This window comes from Crotalus tigris, unplaced genomic scaffold (genome assembly GCF_016545835.1).
Source record: "Crotalus tigris isolate CLP2741 ecotype Arizona unplaced genomic scaffold, ASM1654583v1 scf7180000020955.813331, whole genome shotgun sequence".
Lineage (NCBI taxonomy): Eukaryota > Metazoa > Chordata > Lepidosauria > Squamata > Viperidae > Crotalus > Crotalus tigris.
Window position 1 is genome coordinate 546691 of NW_024098276.1, and position 25283 is coordinate 571973.

The window sequence follows — 25283 nt, forward strand, 5'->3', positions numbered from 1 at the left end:
TTAATGCTACATTCTATATGCAGTTAGAGCGATTCCCATCCCCTCGTATCTCAGATTTTAAATTTCTTGATTTAAAATAAATTGAGAGGAATGTGCACAAAAAATGCTTCATGATTGTCTATGATTGTAATAAAATTATTTATCAAAACAAAACTCAAAAGGAAACAAATGTTCTGTCTTACAAATATACTTATGACTTTCCTAAGCACAGAGGTTATGGGCTTGGTTAAAACACCTGGGAGGAGACACTTGGATTTCCTTGACAAGCTTCATGTACCTCCTACGCTGCAGGTTAGGCCTCGTTGTTGCAAGCCTGCTTTGCAGGCATCAGCTTTGCTCACAGAGTACGTGCTTTACATGCAAAAGACTCTAGTTGCGGTCTCTGGCACTTCCTTTAAAACATCACCAGCAAAATCCAGCAATATGAAAAGTAGCTCCTGAATCGTGCAGGTTTTTTTTTAAATCACTAGTAACCGGGCTAGCTGAACCTAAAGTATGATTTGGAATATGACAGCTTCCTATTTGTTTTGGTGGAGAGCAAAGGGGAGATCAAAATGTTTTCCTCACAGATTGGAGCAAGAAATATATCCAAATGTAACTAGCTACTTTTATTCCTTAAGTACCTTGCTACTATATATCTCTGCACAGTAGAGCTGAGAAAGTTTTTTTTTTCTAATTGCTAAGCCGCACATTAATCAATACTTTTTTTGGGGGGGGGGACTAGGAATAATTCCCATTCAATAAAAAAAAAGAATACAAGAACTATGCCAACAGAAAAAGGATTCTTCATCGGATTTTGTAGTTCTGGAATTTCGCTTAATACACTTGTTTCCGTACTATTCAGAGAGGCCAGTGTAACTGTCAATTTCCAAAACAGAAAGTTGACCATCCAGAGTAGATGCCCACGGTTCAATGTGAGCAAAGTGCAAATCCTAACGCTGATTCTCTTAGTCTTAATGTCACTGTGCCAGATGCACTTCCTAAATGGCAAGGAAATCCAGTCCTTTGCTAAGTTGCCCTGATTACAATCTCTTTTAAAAGTACAGCTGTCCATTCTCTAGCTTAACCGGAACACACTAATCATGGGTGTGACTGGGTTACAAATGGGAACAAAATTCTAGGTTACTTCACACTGTTGCCTTTAAGGATTGTCCTCAGCTGCCTCTTTCCTATTTCAGGAGTCTGCACTGCATACAAATGCCATCTGCAGACCACACACTTTAGACCCATCCATATCCATAAGCAGCTCTGCTACAGCACAGCAGATTAAATATTTAATAATCTCATAATGTGGTGGTTCATGGAAATTAAATTGCTGTATCTTAGATTCATGATTCATCTTCCAGCACAGCGGGAGGAATTCCACCTGCTCTATATGAAATGCTTTGTGCCTCTTGAAGCCTATGTTCAAAAGGCAGAGGCTTGGTAGCATTTTCCAGGAACTGTGAGGAAAGATTCGTCATTCCATACAGGGAAGAGCAATTCCACCTACTCAGAAATGTCTCTCTCAGTGATGGCGAACCTTTTAGAAACCGAGTGCTCAAACTGCAACCCAAAATCCACTTATTTATCGCCGGGTGCCAGGTGGGCATGGCCCACTGGGTGGGCGTGGCTGTGGTGGTCATGGCAGACTGAGTGGGTGTGGCCAAGGTGGGCATGGTCACCTCGATGTTGCTCATGGGGAGGGATGCCTGTGGGGGATGGGCAGGGTTGGGGGAGATCCAGGGGGTCTCTGGCAGGTGGAGCGGTGGGCAGGAGGCTCGTCCTGCGGAGTGAAGTGAAGCAAGGCGAGGCAGGGCAGGGGTGCCATTATTGCAGGGTAAGGCAAGGCAGCGCCCGGGGCGGCTTCTGCCTGACATCATCGGACCCTGCACACAGAGGCCAGCGAGCGCATGGGGGCAAACAGTATCTGTCAGCATGATACAATTGGTATCAATAAAAACATTAGAATGTTTATAGAAAAAATAATGAAGATGTGGCAGACAGAAATGGGGGTTGGAAATGAAAAAAAGAGCTTGTCAGTGTTAGGAGAGGCATCTTCCAGGTGACTGATTATCATTTTTATTATTTGTCATTGCCATAATCCCATTTTCAGTGATTTTGAAGAAAACAAATATTGGCTATCAAACAGCAAAATGTGCTAGTCAATCTCACTTTTGCTTCATATGTATGAACTGAAGCTGTATGGAAAATCAGAAATCAAAATCCAGTCACTGACATATACTATAAGAATTTTAGCACAGTTATAGCAATGGAATTTGGCCTAAGGAAATATGCTGCAGTAGCAATAAAGTAGGGTAAATCACAAACAGTAATGGAATTAAAATGCTGAATGGCCAAAACCATCGGGAGCCATTAGGATGACGCCTATAAGTATCTGGGCATTTTACAGCTGGATAACATCATGCAGGGACAAGTTAAAAATGTGATAAAGAATACATCCAAAGAGTACAAAAAAGTGCTAAAGACAAAATTGAATCATAGAATCACCATCAAAATTATCCATACCTGGGTCACATCTATGAAACAATACACTGTTGGAATTATTAACCGGACACAAACTCAACTGGACAATTTGGACTGAAAAACAAGAAAATTGATGACTATTCATGATGTATTACATCCCTGTAATGATATTGATAGATTATACTTCTGCAAAAATGGAGGCAGAGGTTTACTTCCAATCAAACGGAGTGTCAAGGAAGAAATAGCAATAGCACTTAGACTTATATACCTCTTCACAGTGCTTTACAGCCTTTTCTAAGTGGTTTACAGAGTCAGCATATTGCCCCCAACAGTCTGGGTCCTCATTTTATTGACCTCAAAAGGATGGGTCAACCAATTAAACTGCCGAACTGCTGGCAGCTGGCAGTCAACAGAAGTAGCCTGCAATACAGCATTCTAACCACAGTGCCACCACACGCAGAAAAGCATGCATTAGCTGATTATATAAAAGACAGCCAAGAACAAGCATTGATGTAAATTAAAAATCTGAACGTAATCGAAGTCCAGGAAAAAAACATGAATACTGAAATAATAAAATAAAAATCTGAACAGAATATTGGTAAGGAAAAGCATTACATGATTACTGTCTACAAAAGATCAAGTGAAAAGTGGATAAAGATAAAACCTGGCAATCGTTTAAATTGAAACATTCAAAAAAGAAATTGAAGGCTAGATGTTGACTACTCAACAAGCTATTCAATCAAAACCAGAATTGAAAAAAATCATTTAATGATTTAAACTGCAGATAGCACAAAGCAGTAGAAAAAAAAGTCACATACTCAGCTCGTGTGCCAGTAATGAAAAATTGGGAGAATAGTTGAATAGTCAAAAATAAGCAGGTTAAAATATTGCAGGATTTCCGAGTACAAATTGATAAAGTCTTGATTCATAGCACATCAGATTTAACTGTGGTTGAAAAGAAAAAGTGTGGATAATTGATATGGCAATGGCAGGAAATAGTGGAATAGAAGTCAAAGAACTGGGAAACATCCCAACATAACAAGATCTGAAAATCAAAGTTGAAAGATTATGGCATAAACCAGTCATGGTGATCCCAATGGTTAACTGCACACTGGGTGCCATACCAAAAAATCTTGGACAGCACTGAGATTTGTTTTATGTATTTAAATCATTTATACAGCTGCCCATCTTTTAACCATCTCAAGGCGGCTCCCAAGATCTGGGCACTTAGAAAATATACATATTGACAAAATTTCCATTTTTCAATTAAAAAGGCCACACTGCTAGGACCACACATATATTACGCTGATACATTACAAGATCCTAGGTTCTTGGAAAGAAGGCCAACATCAGCTAAAGAACTGACAGCTGTGATTTCACATTATTGTGTAAATAATAATAATAATGACAATCACAACAACAACAATAATACAATGATTTGCTATTACAAATCAATTTCAGTGAGAGATATCTGGGGAAAATGCACCAGTTTTGGAAAGAACAATATCCAGAATCAGAATTTCTGGATCCAGAACACAGACTAGCAGATCAACATCAATTTATAATATGAAATAAAAACATTCATAGAAGTAGAATGGGAAGAACTGCAAAGGCCTTCTCAGTGCAAAGAAATTGAAGCCTTGCCAGAAGTAGCTCAGACAGTAGAGACAAACCAGAGATGGAAAAAATATATCTTCTGTTTGGTTATATTTCCAACAAATATTTGAAATTTCCTAATGCATTTTTGACTTTATCCAGTATCCTATATCAGTGATATATTATTTTATAAAAATTATCTTTAAGGTTATAATTTAATGTAAGTTTCAACCCTTTCTTCCACATATTCTCCAATTGGTCTAACTCAGTGCTTCTCAATGTTTGTGTGACAGCGCATGCACGGCGCCGCCCCCATGCGTGACGCGCATGCGTGACGGCCCCCCATGCGTGGCGCACGTGCACGGTGCGCCCCCATGCGCGGCGCGCGTGCACGGAGCACCCCCATGCGCGGCATGCGTGCACGGCACCGCGAAAAATGGCGGATCGCCGCCTTTGGCGACCCCCGAAAAATGGGCGATCGACCCCAAATGGGGTCGCGACCCATAGGTTGAGAACCGCTGGTCTAACTGTATACTATAAACAATTTTTTGTCAATTTTTTCATACACATTTAACTCATCCTGTTTCCATTTTCAATAAAAGTTTATATTTAGCCATCATATGATCCTCATTTGTATACATTTCCACATCATGTGGCAAAAGAAAGCAAAGGTAGTATCAATAGTGAGAGAGTATAATTCGAAATCATCTGGGGCACCACTTGAACATCATCAGCATTCAGAAAACCATCCTCAGTCAATTGCAAAAGGCAGCTTTACTTGGAACAGCTTACATCCTCCAACTATACCTTTAATATTATTATGCAACTATACCTTTAATAACAAGATCTGCCTATTCCAGGCCCTTAAGAAGACTAAAATGCCAAATCCAGTCTAAATATCTGGCTGGCAATAATGGAATAAAAACCAGGAAACATTGTGGGATTTTCTCCTTAGAATGCATGCATGAGATTAGAGTTATTCTCTTCGTGTTAAATAGGGTCAAGGTTAAATCCTACATGTTCAATCCAGAAATGTTCACCCACATGTAAACTATCTTTCCTTACTACAAGATTCTTGCACAAGAATAGAGTTAGGGGTGTTTCCATTTGTGCAAGATGTTGCACAATCTTTTACATAATGCCTCAAGATGCACGCTACCGCAGGCTCTCAAGAGTATTTCCCATTAATGGATCACAGAGCAGCATTGTTATTAAAGCGTCTTGGGAATTAGCCCATGACTTGAGACTCCAAATCAAGATGACATTTTTAAGATTAAAAATTCACCAATAACAAAATAAAATACCCAGTGGCACAACTTTCATCTGTAGATTGTCATTTACCAACCACACAAAACTGTAGTATTATATCCTACTGAAATAATGTAAATGAACTAGTTACTCCTCATATCCCAGACATGGATGTATTTTATCAAGGAAATTGTCTGCCTCTATTTGACACGCGATACGGTTGAATGTTTTAAATCAGAAAAGCATCCGACATCCAACCAGCTGGAGCACCACATTTTCTCATCTGCTCATAATCTGTTCAAAAACAAACATAAAATCTGTAAGCCTTAATAACATATGATTATAAATCCTGCCCATCAAGCTGTCAATTAAGCTCAGTAGTTTCAAGTCACAATCAATGTCTCAAGTTCTTGGCAGAAACATAGCAAAGCATACTTACAATAGTGTATGGGGAAGGTGGATAGATTATATTCAGAAAAAATATGGAATTAAAAAGTTTTATTTATTTTATGAATGAATATCAAATATTATAGAGAACTGTTTTATAAGTTATGGAGTTAAAGGTTAATTATGATATTTTTTTTCTTTCTCTTTTTTTTTCTTTTTTTTAATTATTATAATTTTCTTTTTCTTTTTTTTTCTTAACCCTGTATTCTGCTCTGGAAGTGAAGGGAGGGGGGGTGGGGGTGGGAGGGAGGGTAAGGGGGGGGGTTCTCTATTTTAAAATTTTATTGTATTTTTATAAATGATTGTATGTTTTAAAAAATAAAAATTTTCAATAAAAAAAAATAGAAAAGAAAACTAAGAAAAAAAAATAGTGATTTATTCCAAATGGAACTACAACAAGCATCTCTTTTTTTTAAAAAAAAAAAAATTAAGTCTAAGCAAAGTACAAAAAGGCAAAAAAGGGATCAGGGAAAAGAGAGGTTAAAGAAAAAAAATCAAGGGTGGAAAAGAAAAGAGAAAGGGGAAAGGGGGAGGAAGAAAAATAGCTTCCCTTTTTCTGTACAGATTTAAAATACTTTTAGTCTCTTACTCTAAAACTAGCAATAATACACAGTATTTCTATAATTATCAGCAGTTCTAATAGTCAAAACCCAAAATTACATTTTCATTTCTTCAGTTTCTAGCAAGAATAGTTTTCAAGTTTTCAATAGTTGTTTTCAGTAGAAACCAAGTTAGACAAAGACTTTTCTTTAATCAGAATAATCAGTTTTGCCATCTTAGCCAGTTCTACCAGCTTCACCATCTATTCTTCCACTGTAGGAATTTGTTTCCATCTATGTGCATTCAAGAGTCTCACTTCTGTTGTCAGGTAAAGAAACAAAGTCCCATATTTCCTTTCAATTTATTTATCTATCAAGTCTAGAAGAAAAACCTCTGGTTTCATTTATCTTAAGAATTTTTTGGATTGAAGATACATATCTGATACCCTATTTCTTAGCTTTGTTACATGTCCATCAAAGATGGTAAAAATTATCTTCACATTGATTGCATTCCAACATATACTTAATACTTTCTTATACATCTTTGACAATTTATTAGGTGTTAAATACTAAATTTTCTTTCAAATTATAATTCAATGTAAATTTCAATCTTTTGCTCCGCATATTCTCCTACTGATTAAGCATTATATACTATATATCTAAAAAAATTGCCCATTTAATCACATAATCTTTAACATATTCATCTTTCTTATTCGTTTTCATTAAGTTTATACCTTTTAGCAATAGTAAGTTCATCGCTAATACACAAGTCTAGTTCAAAGTCAGTTTTCTCATTTGCAAAATCATAATTCTTCTTGTTCATTTTAAACCTTTCTAATAACTGAACATGAGTAAACCATTGGCAGGTATGACTCCCCATTTCCAATTCTTCTCTTGATTTCAACTTAAATTCTCCTTCAAAGAAAATCAATAAATCAGCATAAGTCAACTAAGTTTGTATAACTATCATTTCTCTACTAAAAAAAAGCTTCCTGTGGTGACAACCACCAAGGAACTTTGGAAGTCAATCTTGTTTCATATTTATTTCAAACCTTCAATATGGTACACTTAAGAAAATGATTATTAAAATCAATATTAACTTTAAGTTTATTATACCATAAATAGCAATGCCACGCAAATCTCAAATTGTGTCCTTCCAACTCCAATAGCCTCCTGTTTCTCAGTCATCCAATCTTTCATCCATACCAGATAACAAGCAGCCAAATACAATTTTAAGTCAGGTAATCCTAACCTGACTCTTTCTTCAGCATCTTGCAACAATTTATGATTTTTTTTACCATACATACTTGGAAATATCTTTCTGCCATTATTTAAATGGTACATCAATTGTCAATATCAGTATTGTCTAAAATAAGAATAGCATCCTCGATAAAACATCCATCTTACTTACTAAAAATCTACGCAACAATGATAGTTGAAATTTGTCCCACTTCGATAAATTTTGCTTAATATAATTCCATAGCTTGGTACAGTTATTCTGAAACAACATATAATTCATATTTGTCAATGTGATCCCTGGATATTTAATCTTCAATTTTAAAGCCAGTCTTCTTTACAAGTAGCTCCTGTCAATTACTGTCCAGTGTAGAAAAATCCAACATGAAGTCCTGGGGTCTCATATAGTTAAATAAAGGTTTTGATTCAGTTCCCAAAGACTGCTAAAGATTCTAAAACTTTTTATCATTTTTAAAAATGAAATTGAATGGGGAAAATATTAAACACATAATTGGAATTAATACTCCCGTTCAGTTGGTACATTGAGTATTACATCCAATTCTAGACATTGCACTTTAAGAAGAATTCAGAGAAATTGGAACAGGTTTAGATAAGCATCATGAAAATGACTGGATAACTAAAAATTGCATCCTGTTAAGAAATACTGAATTAGGTGCATATGGTTATTTTCCAGAAAGGGCTACTAAAGCACTCTTCAAATACTTGAAAACTCTCTTATTTCAACTGTGGGATGCAAAATAGTGGGCTTAAATTCCAAGAAGGCTGATTCCAATTATATGTTACAAAAAACATCCTAGTTAAGAGTAGTACAACAACAAAGCTAATTACTCAGAGAGGTGGCAGGCTCCCCTTTGGTAGATCTCTTCAAACAGAGAACAGACAGTCTTCTCTCTGGAAGGCTGGATTCCTGCACTGAGCAAAATGTTGGACCTGATTGTCTAAATCAGTGGTTCTCAACCTGTGGGTCGGGACCCCATTTGGGGTCGAACGACCATTTCACGGGGGTCGCCAAACAACGCAGTCCGCCATTTTTTCCCCCTTTTCCTTAGCTGTGCTACTCCCTTTTATTCTATTGGCTTTTGAAAGCCAATAGAATAGACTCTCTTGAATAGAGTCTAATTCTATTGGCTTTCAAAAGCCAATAGGAATTGTCCAGGCTGTCTCTGCCCTGCTGAGCCTGCCAAAAGTCCCAATCTGCAAAGGGTGCTGCACCAGTTGAGTAGTCCTCGACTTACGACCGGTTGAGTAGTCTTCGACTTACAACCGGTTGGGGGGTCGCAGCATTAAAAAGGTTGAGAACCACTGGTCTAAATGACCTCTTCCAAATCTCATTCAATTATTTTAACTATTGTTATTGAGAGTTAAATGTACAGTAAATTTAGTTTACACCCTTGCTCCAAAGATTTTTCTCCCCTAATGCTGCTCTTAGTCTTAGCAAACACTTCATCAGTTAAACAAGATCTCAATTCAAAACAAGCAAGGACACATCAATTACATTTAAAGTCCAGAGAATGTAAAGAAATTCCAGATACTTTTAGTCTGTAATTTAGTAATGATTTAATTGGTCAAATAATCAAAACCTTTTTTGGCTAACAAATCCTAAACCATGCTTGCAAATAAATCCGCAAAATGTATTGAGCCTACTGAAAAAAGCACTAGCCTATGCATATAAGCATATAAAGGGAGAAACCTATTGGCAGATAAGTGGCAGATTCTTTGAATAACTAAAGCACCTTCGTAGATTCCCAGTGTGAACCAGCCATTTCAGGACTGAGTGCATCTATTTCAAGGAGGCGGAGATTTTATAAGGTTTCATATGCATGCTTACAAATCCTTCCAATGGGACAATTATCTTGACAGAAGTATCCTCTGACATGCATACTTATGAAGACCTCGCGAAAGGGGAAGAAGCTGAGGCTGCATTTTGCGGCAGATATGGAGAAGTGCTTTACTTAGGAAGGGCCGTTACAGTCCTAATACTTGTAGTAAGTTCTTGTGACACATGGAAAAAGAAACAATTCCCCTTTCCACCCACAGATGCTTCCTGTTTGCTTCTCTAAATGGAATCTTTATTTATTGAAGTTTTAATAATGTAGCTACTTACAAGACACGAGATTAAATCTGCCATCTTGAATTTCTCAACCTAACCTCAGGCAGAGTAACTAATGAAATGAGCATGGCAAAGTTTCATAGGGTTTCAAAGTTAGCACGTCAGAGGGTATTCAATCCAGAAACTGTTTACCAGTCATAAAGTTTCCCACAGAGAGAGAGAGAGAAAGAGAAACATCCTGCCAAATAAGGAAGCACAACTACAGATGGCACTAGTGCAGTCCAAGAAAGATACTATCATATCAGAATCCTGCCAAGATTATGCAATTGCATTACTTTCACCCAAAATTCATATGTGTCCTTCTACTAAAGTTCCAGTAAAGACTTGGCTAGAATAGGCCCTAGCATTACAGCACATAGCAGAATCATAATAAGGGGGTTTCTTGGGAATTTGGCTTGACTTATGCAGGCCAAGACTATCTTAGCATTGCAGGCCTACATGCATGATTCCATTTTTTCCCCATTTTTTTAAATGATTACAAAGTTTTTGAAAATGCATTCATATACAGTACTTCTTCATATATAAAGTGTTTTATTTATTTATTTACTGCTGAAACTTCTAAACCCCTTTGGTCTTACAAATCTAAACTCTTTACATAAGGTAATGGAACATCAGTAAGTAAAAAAATATAATGACTAGCAACACCCATAAATGTTGAATAATCCTGTATTCCACACAGCATTCTCCTCACCTGAAAACCTGTGGGAAACTTCCTTCCTCCTTTAAACATTAAACCCTTCAGTCTCCAAAAGATCAGCAACAAAGCAATGTTTTAACTATTTTTTACTTCTTAAAAAACTTTAAAGGTTTGTGGCCAACTTCATTTTATGTAGCAAGCTGATCCAAACAACCCTACCAAAGAATGTTCATTTCTGGGTCCTTCCTATTATATCTACCAGGGTGGAGATTCTTAGTGTGTCTCTCGGCTGGAATTACTGGGTGTCTTGCAAGTTACCCAGATCCCAAGCTATTTAGGTTGTTATAATTATATCTAGCATCTTGAATAACACCCAGAAGCAAACTGATAATCATTGTGTCTCCTCCAGAGAAGTGGTATGTGAGTATAACAGTGCTCGTCAATTTCCAAGCAAGTTGCTGCGTTTTGTACCAGTTAAAGCATTTGAATGGTCTTCAAGACAGCCTAATTAGAGGTACTTATTATAGTCCAGGCATGAGATGACAATGGTATACAGGATCATATTATGTGTCCCCAAAATTTTGGGGAAGTTTATAGCTGCTGCAGCAGCCAATGCTGAGCCAAACCTCTCAAGGTCATGATTCCCATTTATTATTTATTCTGGGAAGAACCCAGATTCTGAACTTGTTTTTTCAGGAGGTGCACAGCTCAGTTCGGAATTATCTTGGGGTCAGTCAGCTTCTAAATAGCCAGCTATTCTCTATTTCAGGGATTAAACACGACCTTGTTTTCTCGACCTAGACTCCAATATCTTTCAAGGACCAGGTCAAGACTTCTACCACATCTCCTCCACCTCCCCTGGGTGCAGAAATACAACTAGATACCATGAACTTAGTGATACTGCAACCCACACTGGCTGATGATGTCTTCTAGAAATTTCAGGAAAATTCAAAATAGAGAGGATCAAGCTCTGGATAGTGGAATCATCCACACAAAAAAGAACAGAATCAAGCCAACACAATCTCAAAAGTGCTTTTTCAAAAGACAACTGGATTGTTTTTTCCTTGAGGAAAAAGAAAACATTTCCCTTCTCATTCAAGAAGCTTCATCAGTTCTGGCAGGATGGTGGGGGCAATGGAAGGATTAGTTCTGATAGGATGGGGGGGGGGGTTGTTGGAAGGATATTTCTTTGCAGTCATCCAGTCATTAGCATTCTCCCTGAGAGCTCTTGAGGCCATTTGTGGGTTTATCTGTGCCCTTAGGATCACTTGTATCAGAGTGCAAATGGGGTGGAATTTTCTTGGAATTGCTGAAAGAACTGCATTGTAGACAGGAGATAGATGGTGTTTTATCCCTCTCTCTCTGTTCAGTGAGGGCTGCTCAATGTTAACATCAATGGCCTCTTTTGCCTCTCTTTCAAACTAATGGTCCTGTCTCTCCAGAATGTGGAGTTTGTTATTCTGGACCAGTTAAAGCTTCTGAGTGGTCTTTTAAGAGTAGCTCCATACAGAGTACATTGCAGTAGCTGAGCAGTGAAGTGACATAGTTGTAAGTGACAGAAGGTTTGATTGATGTAGAAAAGGGTGCACCAAATGGACCTATGAAAGACCCTTTGGGCCATAGCTACCACTCATTCTTTGCATTAGCAAATAGTGATGGGCCTGCCTCTGCTTGCCCATATTGCATCCGTTTTCTAATTTGTACTGACTGCCAATGTGTTTCTGTATTTGATTGGGCCTGGCTATCTGAGGGACTGCCTATCTCTTGTGGGTTCTTCCTATCCAGGACAATCTGGCAGAGTGGGTGTACTCTGGGTCCCCCTGTCAACCCAGTATTATCTTTGGGACTCAGGAAGCACAATTTCCCTGTAGTAGAGCCTGCCCTCTGGAATGAAGTCCCCCATAAGATCATTCCAAAAAGTTTTAAAACCTGGCTATTCTTGTAGGCTTTGAGGTACATTGCATGGGACTCCTCTATCTGTGATGTTTTTTGTTTTGGTCTGTTATCTGGGTTGCTTATCTATGGAAATTCTCAATCATCCAGCTCATGGTTGTCCCAAGAGTGCTTTTCAAAAGACAACTGGACTTCCTTGGTTTTTTTTCTTGATTTCTTGAGGAAGCTTCTTGGATGAGAAGTGAAATGTTTTCAATGAAAAAACAACAACAGGAAAGTCCAGTTGCCTTTTGAAAAGCACCTTTGGGAGTACTGTCTGAGTTCTCTTCTTGTACTTATTTTTGTATTTTGTTCCCATCTACTTTGTTGTAGGTTTTTTTAAATGTTGCTCTTTATTTTTTTGGGGGGGGGGAGTTTCCCCAGAGTTATTTGGAATTGGACAGCATACAAATTGAATAAATAAAAATAAACAATTGTCATTCGTACCAGAAACCTCTGATAGAAAAGAACAAAAAGAAGCAACAACACTGCAGTGAGTCTTATACCCTTACCTGATTCACATACTATACTTCCTGGTTTCAGCTCAAGCATCATGGTGATTAAAGAGATATCTGTTGAATAGAGGATTTGAGTTCTGTGGCGTAAGTTCAGAGTCCATAACTCTGGGGTCGGATAAAGGATGTACACCCAGCCTCCTTTGCTGCAGGTTACTTTGGAACCATACTTCTTTCCAATGAGGTCAGTTGAGTGTCTAATAACACCATACTTAGTCTGAGTTTTACCACCATGTTGCACCTTCACTGGAAACATGGATTCATGTCCCAAGAAGACAATTGCCGTGTCCCCTTCTTTTATCGTATCGCCATATTCAATAAAACTCATCACGATAATGTTGTCACCGGCAGGTTATTTGCAGCTAAGGAAAAAAGGAAACACATTTCAGAATCTCTCCTTGCTTCTCCTTATATTAGCCTATCATTCTTGTTTCTTCTTCACAACTATTCTTTCTCATTTAAGTTCCCCGTCTCCAACTCCAATAAAGCATGATTCCATAATTCCAAGTAATGATCTAAAGGTAACCTGATACAGCTTCATTACTAGAGCTGAGCAGGCTGTGTTTGCTCAATGCCGGTCAAGGAGATCACTTTGGAAACCCATGAACATGTACATTCATTACTACAGTAGAAGAAAGGCAGGATAGAAATGAAGCATGAAATCCCTGTTTTTACTCAACTTCAATTCTTGTTGTTCTTTCTTGCTGTCACCTGCTACCCACCCACCCACCTTATCCACTTGTAGCTCTAATTCCTGGACAATCCGCTAGACTGCTTTCCTCCAGATATTTTGGTGTATAAGTCCTATGAGCACCCCAAAGAATGAATAAAAGCCAGGAATGGGAATTATAGTCCAGAGCATCTAAAGAACACCATTGGACAAGACACAACAATAAAATAAAAATTAGAAGGCATAATAAGACAGAAGAAATATAAACAATCTTTTTTCTCCTCTTAAAAGGCTGGGGGGGGGATGTTAGTCACCAGGTGCCTCAGTAGACTAAAGTTCACTAGAGAGGACTGATCATCCTACAATCCTAAATAGCCTTTTAAACACAAGCAACTCACAAAAGAAATTAGTAATCTAACAGCTGGAGTGGTTCAAATTCAGTTCGATAGCATCAAGAAGTCCAAAATTCAGTCTTTTCCACTGAAAGGACTAGGCACAGGATGTAGCAGTCTCTAGCAGGCTATCTAAAATTGATACTTATATAGTTTTCGGAGAGTCCAAATGCTGTGGAATGCATATGTAAATCCCAATTCTTCTTTGCATGTGAGTCAGGTACCCATGAATAGCAATTTTAGATAATTATCTTGCAGAAGAACATATTGTCCAATTTAACACCTAGCAAACTGGTTCTCTAGAATAGCAAATTCCTAGGAACAAACTTGAACAGAAAGTTTTCAACTATCCTGCAAGGTCTGGCAATTCTGAACAAGATTTGACATCCAGCATACATTCATACAGGAAGATGATTTAATATTTGGGAGAAGGAGGGACAAGAACTGTACTTAGAGCAAATGGGACATACCAAACATTTTGTGCAGAATTTGAATTTACTTTGCTGGGGGACTTTTTTTTATTATTCACTGAAGCATACTAAGTCTATTTCCCACCTCTAATTGGCTGGAATACATCCCATTTTCAACAACTGCAAATGGAAGTGGCTGCAAATGCTGCAAAAAAAAATGGTTAAGAAGTCACATACACGGAGGTGGGGGTGGTGACAGTACGTCAAGTTGCCTATTCTGATTAGGTAGACTTAAGAAGAAGCTGCTTCTTCAGATACATATGAAAATTGGAGAAAAGTGCATTCTGAATTTTAACAAGCTTTTTAAAAAGCTTGCTATGGGACATATCAAAAAAAAGTTTGTGTTTATTTATTCATTTTTATTTGCATGTTACATATCTCAGGCCACATGACATGTTATACAATTTTAATAAGAGGAGAAGGAGGATTAATAATGCAAGAGGGTTATGCCTGACTGCACGTTGTACCCTGCAAATCACCGTGTCTATTCCAAAGAGTTTGGAGCATTCCAATTACTTGTTAAAAGGTCCTTTGAGCTCTTGTGCCAGCATCATCATTCAATCTTTTATCTCAGCACCTAACTGCTGACCACCAAAATTAAAAGTCATAATTTCACAAGGTTCCTATGCTTAATCTAGTAATCATAAATTACACTCGCCATACATTTGATCTTTGTAGATAGGAACAGGAGTACTCTCATAAGTAGAGTTGTATTTCCAAACATGAGCGTAATAAAGAATTACTGCCAAAATGCAATTTAGAGTGCAGGACTACAAATTGCATTCTTGATTTTATTAACTTATGTTCTGATTGTACATGCTAATGGACAGGAAGGCGGTGCAGAGAGTGGTGAGAATGGCTGAAAAGATCATTGGCAGTTCCCTCCCTCCCATCCAGGACATAGCACAGAAGCACTGCTTGAGCAGGGTCCGTAAGATTATCTGGGACACTACACATCCTTTTCACGACCTGTTTTCCTTGTTACCTTCTGGGAGGAGGCTTCGTGGTATCCGAAGCAGAACATCCAGATTCAGCCAGAATTTCATTCCATACAGCATTAACCTTGCGAACTCTCAAGCTTCCTCCTTTCATTATATATTCAAGATGGACAATATTTAATATTTATTTGCTATGTATATGTAGGGATGTGGGTCTATACATATGTTGTTCATAGTATGTTTAGGTGTGTGTCATGTATGTGTTTCACTCTGAGAGCGGGCAATTAAATTTCATTTTTTGATGTGTGCCATTGTGCCCACAGTATAAAAATGACAATAAAGCTTATCTTATCTTATCTTATCTTATCAGAGCAGGCATGTCACACTCACAATGTCGCATGATGTATCGGGACTTTTTCCCCATTGCCAGCAATGGGGTGGGCACGGTTTCGACGTGATGTGTCCGGCGGGCCGACAGCTTGACATGCCTGTGCTAGAGTATTAAAGGATTACCAATTTTTAAAAGGCTTTGTTGTTATATTACTAAAAACCTCTTGACCACAGGTATAAAGCAAATGAAGCTTTTCTTGGTATTGAAACAAGTGGGAGGGAAAAAAGTCATTTGCCAGCTAGTAAACAACAGGAACAAGGTCATTTTTTGTTTTTAAAAAGAAAGAGAAAATGCAGTGCTAGGATATAATGTACCTTGCAGGACCTTAAAGAACAATGTCACTGAAAATATAATAGTATAAAGAAAACACTGATTCCTGGATTATTTCCTCTTGCTAAAGATTCTATATAATAATAATAATAATAATAATAATAATAATAATAGTAGTAGTAGTAGTAGTAGTAGTAGTAGTAATAGTAGTAGTAGTAGTAGTAGTAGTAGTAGTAAAGTTGGGAGGGACCTTGGAGTCATCAAGTCCAACCCCCTGCTCAGGCAGGAAATCCTCTACCATTTTGGACAAATGGTCTCTTCTTAAAAACCTCCAGTGTTGGAGCATTCACCGCTTCTGGAGGCAGGTTGTTCCACTGGTTAATTGTTCTAACTGTCAGGAAGTTTCTCCTTAGTTCTAGGTTGCTTCTCTCCTTGATTAGTTTCCACCCGTTGCTTTTTGTCCTGCCTTCAGGCGCCTTGGAAAATAGCTTAACACCCTCTTCTTTGTGGCAGCCCCTGAGATATTGGAACACTGTATCATGTCCCTCCTCTCTTTCTCTTCATTAAACTATAAGGAACTAGCAGCCGTTCCTTATATGGTTTAGCCTCCAGTCCCCTAATCATCTTTGTTGCTCTTCTCTGTACTCTTTTTGAGTACAGAGTAGTGTCAGGAAAGAAAAATGGTCAGAAAAAAGAATCCCATTAGTCTAATACAATAAAACAATACAGGTAGTCCTCAACTTAAGATCACAACTGAGCACAAAATTTATGTTGTTAAGGGAGAAACTTGTTAAGTGAGTTTTGACCCATTGTACGACTTTTCTTGCCACATTTGTTAAGTAAATCATTGTAATTGTTAAATTAGTAATGATTGTTAAGTGAATCTGGTTTCCCCATTGACTTTACTTATCAGAAGGTCGCAAAAGAGGATCACATGACCTTGGAACACTACAACCGTCATAAATATGAGTCAGTTGCCAAGCATTTGAATTTTATTCACGTGACCACAACCGTCATAAGTGTGAAAAGTGGCCATAAGTCACTTTTTTCAGTGCCGTTGTAACTTTGAATGGTCACTAAATGAACTGTTATAAGTTGAGGACTACCTATATTTTTTAAAAATGCAAGACATCAATGTCTATCAAATTTCTTCTGGTGCTCACCCTTGGAATTATAGGCCATTTCATCAAGAGATATACTTAGAAGCTTAGAATGAGGCAAAATACAGAAACCACTCAACCAATCCAACTGCCCCTTTTATCACTGGAGAAGGGGCCAACCTCTTAGAAATTAAGCATATTGTACAATAATTTGCTGAATATATATAAAGGGAAGCTAGATTGGAGAAAGATTAGCTTGGTTTTAAAATTGGAGGAAGAAGGATCAATAGTCTATGTTATGCTGATGGGACTAAGATTAAATCTAAAAGGCCAACCTAATGACAACAGGTAAAACTACCAGTCTTAGAACCAACAGTGAAAATATTGAAGTGGTACCCAACTCCTGCCTTTTAGGATTAATCTTCTACAGGAACAAGCAGTGAAGAACTACACTACAGACCAGTACTTGCTAGAGGAGTGCTTGAAGGCCTTGGAAAATATATTTAAATGCCATGATGTGTCTATATCTACAAAGATCAGAACTGTGCAAGTGATGGTATTCCCTGTGACACTCCATAGAAGCAAAAGTTGGACTTGAAAGAAGCAGGATCGAATTTGGAAAAGCTAATGCTGGGAAAGGGGAAGAAAAGAAAAAGAGGACATCTAGGAGCAAGGTGGATGGAATCAATTACACTGGCATTGAGTTCACTGTTGAAAGTCTTGAAGGACCAGGTTAGGAACAGATTGTCATGAATAAAATCTATTTCTGTTGTCCCTAAGAGTCAACACCAACTTGATGGCACATAATCAATCAGTCAATTAACCTTGCTAAAGAGCCCTTTTCTCCTTTTTGTTCTCCAAGAGAGAACATACCATTTATAGCAGATGAAATAGCTAGACTCATCTTTATAGCATTAGCAGTGACTAAGCCATGCATAAAATTGTCTGGCATTTGTCTTCTGCTGTATATAATATTCCTATTTCAGCACTATACTCTGTGCATCTGATGAACCAAATAGCAGTCCATAAGGATTGTGCAGTAATAATTCCTGAAGTTATCAAAACGTTTTTTCCTCCACCCTAAGAGTTCTTTCAATGTCTCTAGGACATCTGGGAAAACTGCTTTCTTAATTTCCAGACTGAAGTCTGAGAAGTATTTGTTTGAAACCAATTGATATATTGGACCATGATTTGTTTTGGAATGCCAATAAACAATTTTTTAAGGAGCAAGTGTTAGATCAGGCATGTCCACAAGCAATATGCAGCCCTGGACCGCTAGTAATGTGGGCCCATAAGACAATATTTTTTTAAAAATAAAAACAAATGATATTTATATGCATTAATTATATATTTTATATGCAACCCAAGACAATTCCTCTTCATTCAGTATGGCCCAGGCAAGCCAAAAGGTTGGACAACCAGGTGTTAGAAACAGCTAGATTATGTGTTGTTTCTTTTGTGAGTTTCAACAGACTAGGTATAACATTCTACCTGTGCACTTTTAATATGCAATTGATATATAGAGGTTTCAAAAACTAAAGACTTTTTTAAAACCCAAACTGAAAGAAAATATGGGATTTTCATATTTTATGCATCTCTTGCTTTTTTTAAAAAAAAATTCTGCACTTTCATGATTGTTCCCATTTTTCAGTCTGGTTTGCACTTGTGACCTACAAACGACTTGTCCCTGTTTACCTTTTCAATAAGAGATGCTTCTAGAGGGGGAGGGGGAAAATAGACGCAAGATAATACTTCTGTGTTGTATCAGACCATTGTTTGCACTCAGGATTTTATCCCTGCTGGCATTCCCTGTTCTTTAAAATTAATGAAATCGCAGGAGCCCTGCTTTCCTTTGAAGATCTTTGGAGATTGTAAAGTTCCTCCTTGGTAAAGTTTAAAGCATTTCTACTCAAAAGAAGAGTGACGAATGGGGTGACCTTTCTTACACAGAGGCAACCAAAGTGCAATTCTTGGTGTCGTTTCTCCGCCCCGATTCCTCAAACAGCCGTTTGCTTTAATCTCACTTCACTCTTACCTTTCCGACTCCCTACTTGCATTCAGGCAAGAAGCATCAGATGAGGACCAGAGCACAGCCTTGGTCGGTGCAGACACGTGGTTCCTCCAGCACTTCCTCTCTCTTGCCCGTCGCAGCCTGTGACGTTTCTCTTCCCCTCCTTCGCTCTTACTTAGCCGGTCGTGAATGAGATGAAGCTCCTCCACGTTTCCAACTTGATCGGAACGATTTTGCTTCCTTTTGCGGTGATGCAATTCGCGTCCTGTCTCCTCTGTCCCTGGCTTCCCGTTAGTTGTGTGGTACAATCGCTGCATCACTGACTGGTATTTGTTGTTGCCGTTTTAAATAGGAGTCGCAAATTCACTCTTATACGAGCGTCTCCTTGTCGGATTTAGGCTACAGCTCCATCACTGCTTATTATCTGAGAGTAAACCCTTGTGAATTGAAAGGGTTTTATTTCTGAGTAAAGGAGTGCTAATAAAATCTGTTCCTTTCGTGAATACATTGCGAACCATGGTATTATTTTACAAAATCAGATCTGGCAAGGAAGACTTGTATTCATTAAAGCTGGCGCTTCATTTCCCCTATACCGTCACTGTAATGCGATTACAGAATTAATCTGTGACATATGTTCCTGGTTTTGACATTACTAATATTCCCATACCTATTTAATCTGTGTGCCCATACTTATCAAGCTGTTATATAGTTATTATTTCACATTTTCAAAAATGTGATCTATCCTAGAAATATTTTTAAAGGAAGCAGGTACTTTAAAGAAATAACAATTGAGGAGTGAGAGGAAACGCTGTGGGCCTTACTTAAATATAAATTTCCACAAGCTCAAATAACATGTCTTACAGAATGCAGAAGATCTACCCATCACTTCCTTATTATGTGGCCCATGTCTGAAACTGTTGCCTACCCAATATTTATATACATTTTAAATCAGATGTGTTTCCTTGAAAATACAATGTCCTACTTTCCTCAATGGGATGTACTGTCTGATATTATTACTGTAAATTTGGGGGGGGGGGTTCAAATGGCTTACCTGTATTGCTTAGATGTAATTCTCGCAGCACCCCTGTAAGGTAAATGTCTATGGTCTCCTCCATATTGCCCTCTGTGTTGCTGAGATGAAGACTGAAATTAAGAGAAAGTTGACTTTTGTAAGTGGGAAATCACTGGATTCATGACGTTATCATGTCAGGTTAGTAGGTACAGTGTAGAATTTCAGTTTGAATTTCTCTACAATCCCAGTTCCCTAGCAATGTGTGTAGGACTGCAACCTTGAGTCATGATTGAGGAACAAGCTGAACAAGCTCCAGAAAGAATAAAGGGGCGGGCATGACTCTGAGGTATACTTTATATGGTAGTGAATTCTTTTTTGTTAGTGTATGGAGTTTGCCAAGAAATAGCTCTAAATCATTGTAAAATTGCTGTTCACAGAGCAAGTTTATACATAATGTAAACAAAATTAACATGAGAAACATAAGAGCAGCTTTGTAAATGCAAATTATTACTTTGCTCTTATAATGTTGCTCTATGTTTTTTCAGCCTCTTAGAGAAAGCTGAATCCTGGCTTGAGGGTTGGAAAATATTTTGAAGAATAGCTCGTAGTTCACCAGCAATTCAGTGCAAGATTCTGCACATATTTTCTCTTTTTCTAAAAAGAGATTTTGTTGTTGGGATTGAAGCCAACAACAGTCTGATAAAAAACAGACTTTATCCTTCTAAAACCGATTCCTGCCATCTGATTTATGCAGAATATGTAGACGAACCTTTCTCTGTCTTCTGATTGCCACAGATCCTATTATCTGTGTGAAAAATAACTTCTTTCATCTTCAAAGCCATTGCATTTTATTGAAGAAATTACAGAAGCCAAGAAGCACTGACAGTGAACCCCATTTTAAAAAAAAATCAACTCCAAACATTCAGGGAAAATTACAACATATTTTTCTTACAAGAGCTTTAATATGCTCATAATAAAAGAAAGTATCCTGACAAAAAACTCATAATAAGCTCAGATGTTACAGAGTTAACGTGATTGCAGCATACTCAGCTTTCATCAGCTTTAGGCAGAATTTTGCTTACAAATAAGAGGGTGGCAGCCTGAGAATTAAATCTTATCTATTTAATTTAGTTATGTGCTGTATTGTTATACTGTCATATTTCTCAAGGACTCTCGGTGTACAATTAAATTCAACCCTTAAAATAACTCAAGAAAATCCATCTAATAAACCATATAAAATAATATACATGAATAGTGTATAATTTTATTGGTCATCTGTGATTTCTTAGTGGCTCTTTTTGTGATTTGGAGATGGTTGATAATTTCTTCATTTCCCAGGTCTAATTTAACAACTACATAAACAGAAATTTTATCCTTACTTATAGAAGGGAATTGCCATGATGAAAATTGAATTTTTGCTATTGAATTATGGCCCATTGTATTACTGTTAAGGAAAAGAGAACCTTTAGAGACAAGAGCTTAGCACCCTATTCAAGAGTATAAGCTATCACAGATCTAGGATACTAATAAGGCTGATAAGTTTTCAATTGCTCTTTGTAGCATTGTGTGGTAGCCCTTCATTGTTCTGTATCTTTTATGTGATTATGACTTTTTCTGATTTTTTATTTTTTTTGCATATGACACCTATAGGAGTTAGTTGAAAAGTTGGCAATGCCTGTCAATATGTAGGTTTTTTTTTAATTAAATCAGTGTCTGTGATTTCACAGCATCCTGACATGTGGATATGAATCAGATGCTTTCCCTGTTACTTTCCCCTTTCTGCCAGAAAAAAACTCCACTTGCTAAAATAACTTCAGAAAGTTTCACTACTAAATGCACCTACTAAAGAACAAATGCATGAAAAAAATGATAAAAAGTTGGCCTCTTAAGCTTTGCTAATAATTCTTTTAAAGATAAGAATTATCCTACTACTTGATAAGATAGAAAAATGCAGGTTAGACAGCATCACCACCAGATGGATCCATAGCTGGCTGACTGGCTGTACTCAGCGTGTGGTCCTCAATGGAACCACAATTACATGGAGAGAAGTGTGTAGTGGGGTGCCCCAGGGCTCTGTTCTGGGCCCAGTGCTCTTCAATATCTTCATCAACGATCTGGATGAGGGGATAGATGGGGAACTCATCAAATTTGCAGACGACACCAAGCTGGCAGGAATAGCCAACACTCCAGAAGACAGGCTTAGGATACAGGAGGATCTGGACAGACTTGAACTCTGGGAGCTATCTAACAAAATGAAATTCAATGGTGAAAAAAGTAAGGTTCTACATTTAGGCAAGAAAAACCAAATGCACAGGTATAGTATAGGGGGTACCTTGCTCAATAGTAGTAACTGTGAGAGGGACCTCGGAGTCCTAGTGGACAATCACTTAAATATGAGCCAGCAGTGTGCTGCAGCTGCCAAAAAGGCCAACACAGTGCTGGGCTGCATTAACAGAGGGATAGAATCAAGATCATGTGAAGTATTAATACCACTTTACAATGCCTTGGTAAGGCCACACTTGGAATACTGCATCCAGTTTTGGTCACCACGATGTAAAAAAGATGTTGAGACTCTAGAAAGAGTACAGAGAAGAGCAACAAAGATGATTAGGGGACTGGAGGCTAAAGCATATGAGGAATGGCTGCTGGAATTGGGTATGTCTAGTTTAATGACGAGAAGGACGAGGGGTGACATGATAGCAGTGTTCCAATATCTCAGGGGCTGCCACAAAGAAGAGGAAGTCAAGGTATTTTCCAAAGCGCCTGAAGGCAGGACAAGAAGCAACAAGTGGAAACTAACCAAAGAGAGAAGCAACCTAGAACTAAGGAGAAACTTCCTGACAGTTAGAACAATTAACCAGTGGAACAACCTGCCTCCAGAAGTGGTGAATGCTCCAAGTTTTTAAGAAGAAACTGGACAGCCATTTGTCCGTAACGGTATAGGGTTACCTGCCTGAGCAGAGGGTTGGACTTGATGACCTCCAAGGTCCCTTCCAACTTTACTGCTGCTGCTACTAATACTACTACTACTACTACTATTACTACTACTACTATTATTATTATTATTATTATAAGCTGTATTATCAACTATCAGGAAAATGGTCAAATTTAAATCATTTTTCTATTTTTGTATACAAAATAGCTATTTTTGCTATTTTTGTACAAGAAATTTTGTATTTCTTGGTCTTAGAAATATAACTTCCATCATGATTGCCCAACATAGACAACTCTCCTGGTGTAACTGAACCCACAGCTCTTAACAATTCCACCCAATATGGCTAATAATGAGAGATGCTGGGAAGTTTGTCAACATCTGAGGACAAATTGTGCATTCATGTGACACAATTAAATGTGTTGGGTTCATATCCCCAAAGCTATGACATTCTTTCTGTGCAGAGACATGTCCTAAATCCATTAACATTCAGAGCAGTATTGGATAGACTGTTAGATTCTCTTGCAACATTTCAGAAATGTAAACTTCTTTTCCCATAACACTTTGTAGCATTTATAATTAAGCCACTGGGGAAGCTCCTAGCATGGCCCTGGAGTGAATTCTCTTCTGCTTCCTTGATCTACTGTACATCCTGGAAATCTCTGCAGTAATTACTGATGAAGTCTCGGTATTTGCTATTTGCTTTATGTTTGGACCTCTCTGCTTAGTAACTCCACAAGGTGTTTAAAAACCTAGCCATGGTAGTATGTAATGCTTACCGCCTCTTCCAGAGCTATTGCTTACAAATTTCAGAGATGGTGAGATGGAAGTATCATTTCTCAGCAAACTCTCCAAATACAGTGGTCTGCATCACACTGTGCTTGAAGCAAAGAACAACAGTGATAATTAATCCACAGGGGAAACTGGGATGGGCTGATGTAAGAGAAAGTCAGCAGATCCTTATATCTGTTCACGATCTCAAAGACATTGCAAAGCTGACAGTTAGCATTCACAAGGGTGCCATTAGAACATTACTCTGGGATGTCGAGTCCCCATTTGGCAATACTGTATGAGTGACATAGCCTCACCAATCAACTTACCTACTGTATCTAAAAAGTGCTAGTATCAAATTATTCTAGACAGATTCTAAAATCACTTAATAGCACATTGGATGGTAGCTAAAGTTTAGTATATTTAAAATGTTGGTATGTGCATGTAATGTCAAAAGCTTAGATCTAAGGGGTACTATATTTGATACCTGTAAGGCAGACTTTAAATGAGACATCACTTTTATTTGCTAATAATTGACTTCCCAAATTCTGACTGTTGGAAGCTTGCCTCTTTTATTTTTCCCTCCAGTCATCTTATTTTTTTCTCTGTATTTTAGGGAGCAGAGTAGAAGGCTTGAATTTAAATAATTGCTGTAGCTTTCTTCACACAATAGTTTACATCTGGGGATCTTTGTAATTTTTTCCCAGCCATTTATATCCTAAATGAACAGGAAGATTATATATTTTCCTCTCTTGCAATTTAAATTTAAAAAAAGAGATGGTAACTCTGCTATTAGAGAGAGAGAAGGTTTTAGGAGAATGAGTTGACTCTGTGGTTAACACAGCCATCAAATCCATCAATTTTAAGTTAACCATGGCTAAATATGCTATGCAAACCCAGCTACTACCTATTTTCTTTGAAGCTGCATTTGAATATCCATTTAAAGAAGAAAAAAAATATTTTTCTGGGGGAAAAGATGTGGTAGGGAGGTAGCCAGGGTTTAATTCCTCATTTCTATTAAAATTCTCATTCTGCACTAAGTTACAGTAGAGTTAGTTTGCTTTGATCTTGCCGTTCATGACTCCAATCAGCTGCAGATGATTTAATAAATCATGGTTCAGCCAATACTGCCTAATAAGATGTGTTAATTGGATGAGTAGTGAATGCAGAAGCTCAGGAAGAGCCATGCACAAGACCTCCTTCCTGGGAATTTTGCTTGCTACCAACCTTGGTTTGGACAACATATTATGATCCAAAGTTACTAAATCATTCAGTTACCTGGGTTCATACTATACACCAATCCATTAATACATTGCCAAGATTATTACAAAACACTCAGCCATAGTTTAGCAAACTTGAATTTATCTAGCAGGTTGTGTGAACCTTATGTCATTTTGCCCCAGATTTGTTTGTTTTCTTTTTCCAAGGCTTTCAACACTTTTAATACTTTGCTTTTACACGTTATAGTTTGCTTTCTATTCGTGTTTTGGTTGACATTATTTCATTTTTTTCCAATGAGCATGCTTTTTTATAAACCAAGTATAAACCATCTTGGTTTTGTCTGTTAAGGGGATGAATA

The 25283-nt window shown here is 37.7% G+C and overlaps 1 protein-coding gene across 3 annotated transcripts in view; it reads right to left on the reverse strand.

Annotated features, from left to right (window-relative positions):
• TRMT61A (tRNA methyltransferase 61A) overlaps positions 1 to 20202 on the reverse strand; it is a 57322-nt gene extending 37120 nt beyond the window's left edge. Inside the window, exons 1-3 of one of the 3 annotated variants that reach the window (XM_039368937.1) lie at positions 19014 to 19097; positions 14365 to 14424; positions 12745 to 13109 (exon numbers count right to left, since the gene is read on the reverse strand). In XM_039368937.1, the coding sequence (XP_039224871.1) occupies positions 12745 to 13075 (331 nt within the window). In that variant the 5' untranslated portion in view covers positions 13076 to 13109; positions 14365 to 14424; positions 19014 to 19097. Of the gene's footprint in view, positions 1 to 12744; positions 13110 to 14364; positions 14425 to 19013; positions 19150 to 20040 lie in introns of those variants that run through there. The other 2 variants (XM_039368938.1, XM_039368936.1) reach the window with 2 other exon arrangements.
• Positions 20203 to 25283: the final 5081 nt, after the last annotated feature.